General features: G+C 39.4%; 1 protein-coding gene across 4 annotated transcripts in view; it reads right to left on the reverse strand.

Annotated features, from left to right (window-relative positions):
• The window catches only part of MTUS1 (microtubule associated scaffold protein 1), a 118,743-nt gene that overhangs the window by 82,798 nt on the left and 19,563 nt on the right, over positions 1-16,382 (reverse strand). For 3 of the 4 annotated variants that reach the window (XM_063155977.1, XM_063155975.1, XM_063155976.1), the window contains one exon: positions 895-3,062. In XM_063155977.1, the coding sequence (XP_063012047.1) occupies positions 895-2,880 (1,986 nt within the window). In that variant the 5' untranslated portion in view covers positions 2,881-3,062. Of the gene's footprint in view, positions 1-894; positions 3,063-7,249; positions 7,342-16,382 lie in introns of all 4 variants that reach the window. The other variant, XM_063155973.1, reaches the window with a different exon arrangement.

Here is a 16,382-nt window from a genome sequence, read left to right on the forward strand (position 1 = left end):
TCGTCAACCCAATTCTGACGCTCTTCCCTTCTTTCCCCTTCTCCTTGTCTTTTAACCTTCTTCCAGTGCATTTGAAAGCAGCATGTTTCTCCTGACAGGTAGCTGACTCATCCCAAAATATTTCCCAATCAACCAGCACATGCATACCTCCCGGCCAGGAAGTTTGCACCTTCCAGCTGGCTGACTGCCTAAAACCAGGTATATGCCCTCTGCATGGGAAATATTTCCTGACTACTCCCAACTACTCTAACGAGTCCCAGCTCTACTTAAAACAAATAAACTCCTAAATTATACAAAGGAGACAGTGAAATTAAGTTGTTAAAAATAAAATGTTTCACCAACTTATTGGTCTCTGGGTTTTGTGTGACTTAATGTTACTGTTCATATAAGCACAACATTTACACAACTAATTTTTAAAAGTCTACTTTAGTTCTAAAGTACGTTTTGAAAGAAAATTGCCAAACCAGCACTTTAATGTCTATTTGAAGTTACAGCATCACTAGAATAATCTTGAAGAAATGTGCATTAAAAGCTGTATTTAGAAACCATCACCAAGTTATGCTAGGCAATTTTACAAGATTGACTAACCTAAGACTTGTTTGCTTTTATTAAATTTCTTACAAACCTTAAAAAAGGACTCTACTAAAAAAATTGTGTTACGGAACAAGATGAAGGTGGAGACACTAAATTGCAGTTGAAGCCAACTGCAACTAATCTGTAAAACAATACTTCTTCAGTGCCTTTACTACGGAGAGACTTCATGTAGAAATCAACACTACAGCTACATTTGCAGACACCAGACCTATTCCATAATTTTCACACTGTGCAATACTGAATTTCCTTTTCTGCAAATGTACAAAACATACAAGTAAGCATGAAAGCAAAAAAACTTACCAAAGGAACAGAGTGCACTTCAAATGTTTTGTTTGCCGTATCTTTTACCAATGGGTCTTCCAGAAGCACCCCCATGTTGCTGCTTTGTTCTTCTTCCCCTTTGGTCAGGTCAATGTTTTGAGAACAAGGTGTCATTAAGGAGTTTAAACTTTCCATTTTATCAATTAACATCTCTTTTGAGCTCTCTCTAGATGCTGGAAGCGCAGGAGAAGCCAAGGAGCACACCGGATGGGTAGCAGTTGCTTTGTCAATGTCTTGCAGACTTAACTTTAATGCAGGTGTTTTTGAAACCTTATGGGAAGCGTTTCTGGGATGTGCTGTGGCATGATCCACTTGGCCAGTGAAAAGGTGTTTGTTAACATGTAGCTTATGGGGCTTATTTACAGGCAAATCCACCTTAGTATCTTTAGCTGGATCTACCGTTTTTTTCAGCACTTTTATAGAGGAGGACAATTGCCTTGGGGAACCAACCCTTGAGGGTGAGGAGACAGATGATAGTTGACGGGACTGGGGAGACTGTTTCAATGCTGCACTGTCTCTTGGCTGTGGCACAGGTCTAGACACAACCTTTGGCTTAACATTTTTAAAATTAGGTTTGGGAAAACTAACTATCTCTGATTTCCTTGCTTTGGTTATTGTTGATGCAATAGGAGACCTGCCCATTGATTTTCTTGCAGTTTGATCTGAACTAGCTTTAAGCCCAGGCCTGCTACGCCCTCCTACAAATGCTTCACTTTGTCTTAGTCTAGAAGATTTGTGTCCAACTTCTTCCAAAACTGAAACAGAAAAAGTCCTATTTTTTGATTGTTCTTTAGGAGTTGAAGTACACAGAGATGAATTGCTTTTATCAGCTGTTGGACTGAAGACTAAAAAAGTTGCTTCGCATTTCAGCTCAGGCATAACCGTCTTCTTTAATTTTGGAACACTGCAAGATACAGAAGGAATGCTGTGCATATTCTGAAGAGCAGCATTTCCAGAGATACTTTGTTCTTTGGTTAAAGGTTCACTAGTTTTGTTTGATACTTGTTCTCCATCCATTTGATCTACCGGGAGAAGGTGCACACTATTTACAACAATATCCATGCATGTTTCAGCACTGGAATTCCCAGTTTTTTCATGGAAAGGAGAAATCTGCAAGGATTTCACTTGGTCATCCTCATTAATATTAATGCATGGTGATAATGCATCTAGCTTATAAGGATCTATACGTCCAGCAGGTAGTTCTACAGCCTGTGCTTCTGTTTCCTGTGATTCATTATCATTCTTGATAAGGTTTTTTTGATAGTGCTCAAGACCTGCAGAGGTGAAATTAGGTGTTCTTTCTGAGCTGGTTCTATCAAATTTCTCTGAGATAGATACTTCAGAAGAGACCAATGTTTCCCCCAGATGCAGGTCATCTTTTTGATCAGTTCTCGGATTTTCACCTGTAACATTAGTAACATCCCATGTGCTCAGCTGGCAGCATGCCCTGTCACTTTCCAGGGACTGCATGTTCTCCTCTGAAGCAGGAAGAGTTAGTACAGACTTAGAGTCAGTCTGACTGTAAGGCACTGAGTGTTTGATACTCTGATTTTGCATTTTTGCCATAGCAAAATCACCTTTCACTAAGCTTGTTGTTGCTTCCAAGCCACAGTTCAAAGAACACATACAAGTCTGCTCAGTCCCAGAAGACTTGTGTGCAGCATCTGTATCTCCCGATGGAGCTCCTGTGCAGCTGTATTTACCAGGTGTGTTCTGCAGATCAAGTACTTCAATACACTGCTGTTCTAAAAGACTTCTGAAGTCGCCCTTATTTTCAAAAATGGTATCACCCTCATGCTCAGCCCCTATATTTTGGGCAGCTGAAGTACCATGTATCTTGGTGGCACAATTCTCTGAGGAAGGTGTACCTCTGTCACATGCATAGCTATTTCCATTTTCATCCCTTATAAGTAAGGAAGACTTCAACCCATTCTTTGCTTTGTCATCGGACTTCCCAACATTCATTTTGAAAGATAAATTTTAAACCGTTTTCATTTTAGAATTCTTTAAAATCTCAGAGAATGCAGATTCTTCTGAACTTTGCAGGAAAAAAAACAACTTCTTTTCCCTGGAATGTGTCAATTGTCCTGCAAGATATTTAAAAAGCAGTTCTTTGTTTTCATGTTTCCCAAGAAGATTCAAATGTTCTGGAATTAAAAAGAAATTTTTAAAAGTTAGCCAAACCAGGATCAGTAAGCATTCCCAAGTTCCTAGTCTTCAGACATCAGAGCAGCAACATAGAAGCAACATTCAGAATCCCAGCAAAGAAAAACTTCACTCTTCACCCCTTGATGCAGAGCACCTAGAGACTGTGCTCTGCACTGAAGGCCTTCTTCCCGCCCTTCAAGGCAGGAATGCATAGCAAAGGCAGCTGAAGATTTTGGAAGAGTTACTTAAGACATTTGAGTTGAAACAGAGAGGAGAGGGAGGTTTGTGATCAGCTCTGGGGCTCCAGCAGTACACTGCCCCAGGCTGGTGGGGCAGCCAACTGCAGACCCACGTGGGACCCCTTCAGAGTCACCGGACAGCAATTCCGTATCAGTTAACTGCCTCTATCTTCTATAAAGATGAGCCGAGATTAGCCAAATGACAAAACAATTCCAATGCCCTCTCCAGCAGAGCAGAGCCATACAACCTCACCCAAAACCCAATGGAAAGGTAAAGGGGTGGGACTGACATAGACAGATGATGGAGAACAACTGCGCACACAGGGAGTGGAGATTCACAAACAAAAAACAGCACAGAGCCCTTGCAACATACAGTGACAAGCTCCTAACAAGCACTAAGACTGCACCTAAGTACCAAAACCACAAAGATGTGAATGAGAGAGAAGACCAAACTGTCCAAAGCAGCTGGATGACCTCTGTAGCACTCCATATGAAAGGCTCCTAGTACCAGAAATGAGACCAGAGGCAGGAAGAACCTCAGATTGATAACATATGGTTGCAGTGGATGGGGACTCTGCCAGAAGGAGGCTTTCGGAGCAATTAAAACCTGAATGGGCGGGAAGACGTTCAGTGGATCTGAGAAGGCAATCTGGCTGAAGATGCATTCATGGACAAAGGTCAGCTTCCCAACTGAAGAAAACGAACACCTTGAACACCTTCACCTGTCTGGATTGACAGACTATACTCTCCAACCAAAGAGCAGGAAGGAGGACACTCGTCATCAAAAACAATGAGCAAACAGGTCTCTGGTGCTTAAACAAAAATGCAGACTGATATCAGAGTGTGTTATCCTCAAACAAGGACACTGATCTAATGACATATTTGAAATTTGGTGCAGCACTACATGTACATCAGGATTAAGTATGGACGGTGGGCAGAATAACTCATAATTCACATAAGAATTATATTAAAGTCCAAAATTATTTCACTGTTTCAACTATGGTGACAATACTGGATGCAATACAAGATGGTTGCAACAAAATCAGAAAATATTGTAATAATACTGATAATGCTAATATTAGACTTCTGGTATAGCAATGTTGATTAGGAACATTGAAGAATAATTCTGTAATCATATTTTCATAGAGGAATCAAAGACTTCTTTGGGAAACAAGTTTGTTCTGAGAGGCAACTCTTGATTTGTTCTCTAACAAGTAAGTTTGAATCCTCAGAGAAACCATATAAGCCATCCTGGAAACCACAGCAGGGGAAAGAAAACAAACTCTCATGCACAAATACTTTGGAAAGTGTAAAATGAAGCCAGCACACTAAGTAGGGAAAGGTAAGTGATTTCTTGCATTATTCAAAATGCAAGATTTTTTTTTTTTAATTCTTGCAAAAAATTTTTCTTTAAAACTTTCTTTGTTCAGCTGGAAACACAGCTTGAGTGACTACATTCAAAATAAAGCCTTTATCACACTAATGAGAAGTATAAAGCTGCAGGGCCCATAAATAGTTTTGAGAACAAAACAGCAACATCCAAAGTAAGACTACTACAGAACTTCAAGAATTTGTCTGCTCACTATGAACCAAACACAGAGTGAATTCTGGTCAATAACCCATCTTCTTTACATGGTACTTTGAACATCTGACTCAGATTGAAGGTAAAAAGACCATGAAACAAGAAAAAATAAAAAGCTACTGAGATCAGACAGCACACCTTCCTCTGCCCCCTCTCCCATCCCCAAGATGAAAAGACTTGTCTAGTTAAAACATCTCCTGCTTCTAGGCTGATCTAGATCTTTTGCTTACTGACTATTATACAATCCCTAAAGAAACATAAACAACTGTAGTACCCTCACTTTCACCTTTAATTAGGAAACTTAAAGCAGATTGAAGAGTTCTTAAAAAAGTCTTCCCTGAAGGCAGGGCAAGAATCTGTTCTGAATAATTTTCCATTAGTTTAAGTCAATCACAGAATCAACTGCTGAAAAAATATTTGCAAACTTTGCTTTCACTGTTGTTTTGACACATTGAAACTTGTTTCTGCTCGTCTGGATACTAGCCCTTAACTCAGCTTGCTCACCTAGTCATGCAACAAAAGTTAAGATTCCATTTTGTTTCAGCAGTAGCTCAGATCAAACCAGAAGCCTCACCTCTTTCAAGAGTTTTCATTCTGAAGAAAACAGGCAATTTCAAGACTTAGCAAGAATAAAATCCCAAGAATTTAAAGAATGTTGCATTAATTCACAGTATATGTAGCTAGTAATGCCAAAATTTGAAACAACATGGGTAGCTGAGTAAAGCTTGATTCAACTGATGCTGAAGAAACTCCAAAAAAACAAAAGCAGATTTGATACTGAGTAGAGAAATGAGGAAGCACAAAAAAGTTGCACATACCAAGGTGGACATATACACACGTAGGTCTGTTACTCAGTGCTCTGGACTTTCACATAGCCAGAGCACCTGTAGAAATCAATTACTAATTAAACTATTTTTAAAGCAAGCCTTCACTATATTAATCAATACTTTCATGAACAAGTAGACCGGCTTCACATTCACATTTAGAGTCCTGAAAGCATCCTGCATAAAAAGAGAGGCATTCCTAAGGATCAGCTATGGTATTTAAAAATCTGATGAATCTGATTAGTCCTTAAAGAATTGACATTCTGTAAGTTTCATTTAACAAAGAAATTCATTAGTTTTAGATTTGCCATATAAGGCTGAATGAAAAACTACCCTCAGCCCAGCATCTCCTCCATGGTGGGGGGAGTCAGTAGCAGAAACACAGACATAACAAGTTGCCCTTGCTGAGAACACACTGTTCCTGGCAACTAGTCACTGGAGGAATTCTCTAAACTAAATACTAATAAATTTGCTTTGACTTGGTCTTACATCAAGCATCATGAATGCCTGGCCTCCACAACACGCTCCAGTGCAGTGCAAAACAGTTCAGTCTGGTTTTGCCTTCAGTAAAGCTCAGCTTACCAAACTTCAATTGTGTACCTCCCGTGCTTACACACAGCAGAAAAAGTCTTCAGTACCTGAGCTCTAAGTTTTCCCATTCCTCTACTGAAATAAGAGCTTGGGGTAACAGCAGGACCACTTGGAAAACAAAATCAAAAAACCCAAACCAAAGCAAAACCAAAACCAACCAAAAAAAAAAAAAAAAAAAAAACCAAAAAAAAAAAAAAAAAACCAAAACAAAACAAAAAAACCCCAAACAAACAAACAAAAAAAACCCACAACAAAAGAAGCTTGGCAGGTAGGCTCTCCTAAAAAGAGGAGGGATTGGCTGCCAACTGCCCCAGATCCAGGAGAAATACACTAAATACACCACAACATACAGAACTGGGCTCAGAGCAAGATCTTGTCACTTCTACTAACCAACAAAAGGCATCCAGGGGTGTGCTGTTAAAGGGCAGGGGGATAGTCACTTGTTCAGGGTGAGGTAAACAGGAATCAAAACCAGATAATTACAATACATAATTCAACTCACAGGTTGACAAATTACTACAAGAACTCAAGTTAGTTTGTGTTAGTGTCACAATGCAGACGTTAATAATTTTTCACATTTCCTGGTACTCCATCTGGAACTTGATTCTTTCAAGCAAATCATCATAGAGCATTTACTCAAACCCATCAGCTGTTTGTGAAGCCTGCATGAAGGGGGGAAATGGGGTGGGGAATAAATCTGAAAGGAGAGGGCATGCCTGGACATGCAGGGAGGCTGTCCAGAGTGCTCTAATTAACTGAACATGCTTTGATACCAGGCAAAATGCAGCATCAGCATTACCTCACAAAACCATATTATGTGGTCATGACTACCTGAAATTGAAAACCATACAAAGCATTTCATATGTTAATGCATTACACTACAGCCAGCTTACTTGCCCATGTCCTGGAACACAACACAAAAACACAAGTATGACTTTTTCAGCACATACCCCTGAAGGCAGAGATGGCATCACCCACAGCAACCAGGCATCCCTCCCAACGTGCTGTTCAGTGTTGCTTGAATATGCCCCATAAGAAAGCACTAGGAAAACACAAAATGGTTCGGGCAATGTTGCATTTACACAGAATTGCAAATTTCAGAGCTCTCTCTGCTGCCTCAGTAATGTCACATTCTAATGTAAACTAGCCTATTGCCAAGCTAATTCAAACTATTCTAGAGAGGATTAAGTTAAGCTCCTGTAACAACTTCACACAAACATTTATAACATTATGAGTACAATCTACTCCTAAAAGTGGATTACATTAAGTTCTCATATACTCATGGCATTGCTTGCTTTAGAATACACAATATTGTCAGTGAGTTTACTGAGAAGATGTTTATAAAAGAACAAAAAACCCCAACAAACTATCAAACCAAAGACAAACCCACCCCACAGGGTAGCTAAGCAATATCTGTACGCTTCAGTAAACAACATTTTAGAAGTCAGAAACAATGTTAGACACTTGATACAGTAAGTAGAAATGATGCACAAGCTATGTTTGCAAGCAATCATGCAGGCATTTTTGACTGAAGAAGTTCTATCACTTCCAAAGCATAAACCATCAGGTTTGGCCTTCTACTGGGCTATTTGCTAGTCTGTTTCAAGAGTGAAGCAGCAGCATAATATAAAAGTTACAGTAATCAAGGAGCATTAATTTTAATCAGTTCCATCTTGGCTCTAAGATATGGAAGAAGTAAAGTAGAAAAGCAGTTCCACTTTGCTAAGATGAAAAGTCCTTATCTACTTAATTACTTATAAACTCTGGCCATCCTTGTTGTCCTGGTTTTTAGAATATTGTACTGTTCTCTCCAGCTTCAATTTCAGACTATTTGGAAGCACATAACACAGAGATACTTCAACAGATTTATACAGTGTCTTGATAACACCATTCTTCCTTTAATAATTGACAATTTTTGAATTTTATTGTTAGGTAAGTTTTAGGAGATCTCTGTATTCAGTAGTGAAACACTAGTCCAGTAATTTTTTTAAAAGAATAAAGCCCATCTTTTACTTAGATAACCAAGATACTTAGTAACATTGTCTAGAAATGTCATCCAGTATTCTAGTGATTTGGAGCACATGCAACCTCCTAGACCAGAGTGCTCTGCAAATGCAAATGTCTTTTCCCCCACTCTGTTTTACAGCAACTGCCAGGATGAAACTCACATAAGTTAGAGCTAAGCAAACACCAGGTACCAACACACTGCAAGAAAGGAAGTGTACTTTATTATCTGAGATTAGGTGCATGATCAAACAAAACCAAAGGTACCTCTCTCCATGTGGAAGAGCAATAAGTCCCTCACCTGAACAGTCCAGCACACTCTCATAAGTAAATCAGACTCGTTTGCAGCTTCATTAAGACAGCATTCATTGCTAAAAGTGTCAGACTACTCACAAGGTTTTCAACATGGTCAGTTATACACTTAGTTATAAATTGTTTATCTATCCATTGCCACCATGAACAAAGCCTGTGCATGGTTTTCCATGAGATCAATGTCTGTTCCTCTTTAAGAATTTGCAAGAATGCCATTAGGTTCTTTCTTAATGGTAAATTAGACATTACCTTTTCAGAAAGAGACTTTGGGGATTTTTTTTTTTTGCTATTTTATCACAACTAAAATATTTAGCAAGAGCACATGTTATTATACAAGGAGAGATAAGCTTTCAGGTCAAAATGAAAATAAGGAGCTGGAACTTGAAAAAAACAAACAGTACATTTATTATGGCACTTCCTTGCAAGGTCAAGGTTCAGGTACTTCTTATTGAAAGATTTGATTGAATAGGTAAACACAAACAAGCCTGAGACTGTCAGAGCTCAGTGTTCAACAATCCTCATCAGTCTTCAAGCTATTTGACTAGATAGGGATTACAAATCAGATCACCTTCTCTGTTTCCTGGAATTCGGCTAAACTGGTTTTGTCCACTGCTACCATTTAAAGGGTACATTCATACATTTTGGTCTTTTGGAGCTATGAAACAGTGAGCCAGGATTATTCACAGAAATTTCCCGTCAGATTGAAATATTAATCCCTACTGATGGAAATACTATCAGTATGGGAAGAAAGGCAGTAATGTATTATGCAGAACAAAAATACTTTGTCAACTCCTGCTAGGTCTGCTATCTGCTCACAGACCAAATAAGGTTTGTGCTCTTCAAGAGTGCTCTCAAGTTTCAAGCTAGTCTTCAGACACCCAGCAATTTTCCTGACACCTCTCATCATACATTCTTGATTATAATTTCTCATTCTCTGACAAAATTCCATCCATCAGCACCCTTGCTGCCCATTTTCCTTTAAATCAACTTCAAACAGAAGCTGTTCCAAGCTAACAGGTCATTCCTTCCCCCAGCCTTTCTATCCTGCATTGTTTCTCTTCTTCTGCAGACCTGTCAATCCTCTTAAGCTGCCCCATGTTCTTCTGTTCTCATCCTAGCTAAGTCAAACCTGGTAGAGAAGCAGGTACACAGGGAAGTAGTAATAGGCATAGCACCTTCGATTCTTAAGACAAATGGCAAAGTGTTTTTGCTGCTGGCTTTATGGTGGTTTGGTTTTGCCTGGTTTTTTTCTTTGTTTGCATGTGATTTTTAACATTTAGGTTTTAAATATCCTGATTATTTAATAATATTTAAGTGAAGACTGCTGTTAATCTCTTGTCTGACAAATACAAAGCTTTCAAAAAAGCAGAAATACTCTGCAGAAGCAGCACAACATTGCAAGAGTAGTGGCTAAAATGCCAGCTGTAACTTTTGGAGGAAGAAAAAAAAAAGATGGTTGTTTTCTAAAAATGAGCCACAACTTGGCAGGTGAGAGTAGAAATGGCTTTAACCATTACTACAATGTGCCAGGCAGCATACACTGAGAGTTCTTAAGGTTATGTGCTAACTTGAAGCTTTTCATGCCCCAAACTTTTTACAAAGCATCAGTGCCCACAGCCCTCGTGTGAATGCTCCAACTTGGAGCTGACATTAGCAGCACTCTCTGCATGGACTCTATCAATGGAATCAGACTGTTAAAGACACAGAAAGATTCAGCTGCTCCCATGCATTGCATGTCCTTCAGATCTTCACCTACAACTGAGAAGCCTTTCAGCATTTGGCTATATTTAACAGAGACATATGATATCAACTAGTTTACAGAGCATTTGGAGTACTCTCAATCTGTAGTGAAGACAGTAAGTACAGCAGGATTATTTACTTCTAGGGGAGTATTCTGTGCAATGCATCTATAACTTGATAAATTTCTATGAAAAAGCAGACCAAAACGATAACTAATGACTGAAAGAGTAGCACCTTTGCCATGAAATTGAAGAATTAATCAATGTGCTTAGGATTTCTCACATTAACCAAGTCAGAAATTTCACCAGCTTGCTGTTTTTGCAGACTCAAAAGTTATTTGCTGTGCAGAAGTGGTCATTTACTCAGTAAAGACTACAGCCAGCCAAGAACAGTCTCCACTGACACATCAAGAAGTTCTACCACTGAGTTAGGACTGCACTTTCGCACAGCAACATCATCACAGCAGAATTTATTTCTGAAGATGCTGCATTTGCCAATTAAAAAACTGTTTTTAGACTTAAAAAACTATGTAGGCTATTGATTCTACATAGTGGAAAAAAATTTAACAAACTGCAATAAACTAGTTACAGGAAATAATATTTTGGTATCCAAATAGGAAGCAGCATCAACCCGATGCTTAGAAGTCCTAAAGGCATAACGGTTTTTGAGGATTTTCAGTAAGTATTGCTGGAGAGTTGTTTAAATACCAACAGTTTTCCCAATATTTCACCTTCAGTGTTGCACAACTGGGATCTGGAGCAAGGGGGCAATTCACAACCATTGTTTCAAATGTTGTAGTCTCAGGCAAAAATAACCCAAATAAAACACACTTGGTTTACATTCAAAAGAAAATCTTGTTATTTTTCCTTCAAAGGAAACTGTTTCTCACTGTGAGATCGGTCCTGATACAAGAGTTGTATACCTTCCACATTTTTTGGTTGTTTTCCTTTGGACCCAGGAGATAAAAGTCCCCAAATCCAAGAGGGATCAGCTCTGCAAAAGCTACACACAGCACTGCTGGGGCAGTTTTGCACAGCTGGTTTATAAAAAAAGGCAACAGCTTGATTTATGCAGTGCTATGGGGGAGCAGGCTGCAGTCAATGCTCGCTGGAAAGCATGAGCTCACCGTGCTGCTTCACACAGCTGATGACAGGCTGCTCTCAGCTCCACCAGGGCTGAAATTCCACCAGGACCTGCAGGGTGAAGCACTGGAGAGAAGGGCAAGCTGGGCACACGTTGCTTGAAAGGCTGCCCGGGCAAGATTACCCTGAGAAGGATGCAGACATGCAGGCTCACTGGCTGTGCCCTGCAGTTTCTCCTTGGCTCTTGGGATAGGGCTCCGTTTGAGCCCAGAGCAGCAGTACTCCCAGAGAGGGACTGCATCTGCAGGGCAACAGCAGGACTCAGCTTCTGTACAGAAATCATCCTGTCACTCCGTCTGAGATCCCACAACAATGCTGTAGATTAGCAAATAATTACAAATTTCTTCCTTGAAACTCAAGTGGTACAAATGAGTTTTAAAATATTTTTCCTTTAATCAATTTGCTTGAAGTCAAGCATAAAATCCAAATGCTGCTTGTTATAGACTACATACTGTTTTACACTATAGCCAAGCCTCTTCCAAAACTTTCTTCAGAGAGCTGGATGTTATAACTTCAAATGTAAACTCCTCAAGAAGTTCTCCCCATTCAACTAATAGCTGACTTGACAACATCCTACAAGAGTAAACTGTATATACATCATTGCAGATACCCTGGAACTACAGTTATATGGGAACATTAGCTTTGATTTCAACTCAAAACTGACTAAAATAAATGCCACAGGCACTGACAGAAGTGTTACACACCCAGTGCCATATCCATACTTGATATTCCCCAGTGAGTTTCAGCTTCTGTACAAACTTCCATTAGATGAGAGATATGCACAGCTAGAGGACATTGCATGCTCTGGCACTGTCTCTGTGCTAACAAGTGAAAAAGCAACACTCTGATTTTACAATAAATTAGATCATAACCCTTGAATAAATGACAAACTAATTGAGTCTCATGATTAACAAGCAAGAACTGCCTCTCTCTTGCTCTGGCTGGTTTTTTCAAAGTCAGCTTTGTCTTTTTTGCAAGGACTGATCACACATTAACTTATGCCATAAAGTACCCTCAGTCAGGCAATTTACTTATATACATGGATTGGTCCTCTGCAGTCTTTAGGACTTGCTCACCCCACATTTGACCCTTTGGCTTTCACTTCACTGGCTTTATAAGCCTGATGGAGTGAAATTGCATACAGGTAGTGACAGCAGCATGATGATTTAAAAGTCATCACTTTGATCCGTACACTTTCAAACAGTCATTCTACAACCAGACATTCAGTCTTCTTAGCAGCAACCTACACAATACCATTTATTGGGGTAAAACACATTTAAGACACGCAAATCTGCAGCAGCAAATAACTGGAAGAGCACAGATAAAGGAGCTTCTCACCAGTACTATCCAAAAAATTTCTTAGGAGGAAAAAAATTACTGCAGCTTCTATAGACTCTGCACAGGGACAGGCAGAGATCCTATCTAAATGATACCTTTATATTCAAAGCTTCCCCAGCTCAAAACTGTAGAGAGCACCAGGGTTTAAAGCATCACTGTGCATAAGCTGTGCTGTGCAGGCTGTTCATCCAGGGACATAATACATATCCATCATTAACTGAGACAGAATATTACTTCTTGGACTTACGTGGGTCACAGGCCTTCATTATTTAGTTCTGCTAAGCACCAGCACCAAAAGGCAGCTTCTGGGTCAAACAGTCACTAAACAGTACAGAAATCTATGGAACTACCATCCATATCAAAGGCAAGTCAGAAACACTGATAAGGCAAGTATTTCACCACCCTGCAGTGAGGTGGAAAGCTCCTACACAGGGCTAACACGGAGCATACCTGAGTAACTTCATACAGCTGACATTAGTTTGGAACTCAGATAAGGAACTCCTGCATTTCAGCTTAAAGAAGGAAGAAAACAATTCTCACACATAGCCATGTATTTGGGTTGCACACTGCACGGGGAGGGCATTAGGGAACGAGGAAGAAAAACTTAGGAAAAAATAAACAAAAAATTCAGGTACCTAGTAAAAGTTAATTAACCTTGCACACCACCAAATGCTGTCCTGTGAAGGGTAACCAACTTCCTTTTGAAAGCAATCTCAGTTCATTTAAGTTTGCATGACAGAATTACTTCCTCTACCAGCAACAAGTTCAAGAAAGTTTGTCAACAATGCTGTAGTTTCTAAATTTTCATCCAGCAATTCACCAATTCACAGGGCACAAACAAGGACCCTCATGTCCTGCTCAACCAGGACTCTGCATGCACAGCTTGTTGATACAACTCTGGTAAATGAAATCCCAGAATGCTGGAGCAGGCTGAATATAGAAGGGTTGTGCAGGGGGAAAGAAAAAAAACCCAACAAAATAAAAAAACCCAAACCACAACACACACCCAGTGCTGAGTAATCTTAGAAAATAAATAGGGGGAAAAGTCATTAAGCTTCTCCTGCTAGGAAAATACATAACCCTAACTGCCAAAAGCTGAGGAAGAACAGGTTGAGCTGAGCAGAGATCCACTGGATCTCTCATTTCTGTTTCTCTAATTTTAGAGACTATTTAAGAGTACTTTCTCCCTCCTTCATCAGGTATTGCAGGATATTCCTGGAAGAGGAAGCTGTTTCTACCTTGATGCTTTTCCTTCAAATCCACCACTGGGGTTTTGCTCTCTCTGTGCCAAATTAAACATACCAGAGGTGTTTTCACAAGCCATTTGGGTAGCATACTGCTCACAAACCTCAACTACAAGTCATTAATCCTGCATTAGGAACTTTCTTCAGAGGAAATTGCCTCACAAGAACCAGGGGTGGAAAGGATCGGCACCTGGAAACCACTTGATTCCATCGTCTGAAAAGTCGAGCTACAGAAAAGCCTTCAGGATTGCAAAGCAATATTTGGTGGTTAGATTTCAAACTGTTCATAAGTTTGCTGAAAGAAGTAACAAGAAACAGTAGTCTGCAAAATAGTTCTACGAAGAGGATGGTGACAATAAAGTTCCTTGGACTGAATTTTTCCCATCTACAAGGAAGTTCCTAATCAAAATGAGGTATGCCAGAAGTCAGAAGGAAGGACAGCACGCAGGAACTGGAATGATTATCATGCAGGAGAGGCCAAGGTTCAATCTGTGAGCAAGTACTAAGTGCTCAAGTTAGTCCTGCTCTTCATGACAGCTTGACTCGTGCACTGAGTACTTAATTTCTGACCACTGATAAGAGTTTAAGAAAAATAAGATTTTTTTTAATTAAAAAGGAGAAAAATGAGTATTCTTAAATGATCCTATGACAGGTAAACCACTTCTACTAAGGCATACATACTGGTCTCAAAATCAAGTTCTGTCAGTCAAGTCTTCCATGGCAGTAGTTGATAGACTGAGTCCTTTGACTGTTTTCTTCACAAATCATTGCAATACAGAGAATGGCAAGCGTGAAAGGCAGCAGAAGCAACTGTTTTCATAATAGCAAACTACACTAAACTCTTCTGAACTGTTTCACAAAATCTTCCTCTCCCCATCCAAGGCAGAAACGAGAGCAACTGCCTGCTTAAACTTCCAGTTTCTACAAGTTTTAAGTCCTACCAATTTACCACCTGCCTCTAAGTCACACCAAAACCGGTGTGTGTTTCTCCTCATCACGTCCTTGAATTCCAAGTTTGCATAACAAGATTGACAAATTTGGGTTTCAAATTATTCTCATGTACGTTTCAAATTAAAAGTTAGCTACTAACAAATTTAAATGCTGCAGACAAGCTATGTTCATTCCTAAAAAATATTTAGGTATTCAAATCTGCAATTCCATGAACTATAAAGAAACTGTAATTTCATGTAGCAGGTGGTAATACAAACTAAATCCAAGCCAATCACATGCTATAGCAGAGATGCTGGAAACTCTATGAGAATGTTTTTTATATCCAATATACTTGAGGGATTCCCACAGACTTCACTCAAAGAGCCTTACACAGAGAGAATAAACTGGCATTCACACACCAACAAGCCAGAGAGAATATTGTGGTTTAAGCAGAGTAATCTTTACAAACATGACAACACCGCTGCCATCAGTGCCTTCTCTTGTTCTGTTCTGTGCTCCAGCCTAGCAGCCAATTTTTACATCTTCATCCTCTCACATGGTTCAGTTATTTTGCACAGAATGGACAGAACACAAGAAACACCACTATTACACTGTGCTTACTTCAATAAGCTTGCTCAGCATTAGATTCCACATGCAGAAATAAAATGAAATAAACCTCAGTAGTCTCGTTTTTTGTATGTCAGCACCTGTATGTTTCTTTATATGGCCAATGGAAAAATACATTTTAAAACCTATTTGACAACGCAATCACAAGTCTTATCACAACCACTGATTCAGTGCAATAATACACTGGAGCTTGCAGCTAGGTTAACTTGATGAATCAAATGCCTATCTCTGCCTTATACTTTGATATAAAGAGTAAGTTCTTTATAGAGTAAAAGGACAAAATACAATTCTAGGATTTAACTATAAAATGCTCACTCACAATACAAAATATATTTACTAAGATCCCTGTTAAATTTTCAACATCAAATATATATTTAAACCAACGGTTAGATCAGCAAATAATTTGGATTCCAAACCAACCACAGGTGAATTGATTCTATTCTGAACCCAAACTATGTAATAAAGCCAAATTCAGGCTCTGCTAACTGAAATTACAGCACCAGAACCACGAGCAGAAGTTGGCATTTACACAGGCTCACCCCATGGCCTGGGCAGATCCATCTTGCATGTACCTAGAAGGTCACTACATTCAAAGCACTAACTATGGAAGGAGAAACCAAGTATCAACTTAGAGAACATTCCTGTGGTCTCACCACCAGACTTCTTTCAAATTGAGGCTGCCAAATTTCATGTCTCTCGTATTACATGAGCTACACGAGTCTGACAGCCCTGGCATGACATCCCAC

The sequence above is a fragment of the Melospiza melodia genome, chromosome 5, assembly GCF_035770615.1.
Source record: "Melospiza melodia melodia isolate bMelMel2 chromosome 5, bMelMel2.pri, whole genome shotgun sequence".
Classification (NCBI taxonomy): Eukaryota; Metazoa; Chordata; class Aves; order Passeriformes; family Passerellidae; genus Melospiza; species Melospiza melodia.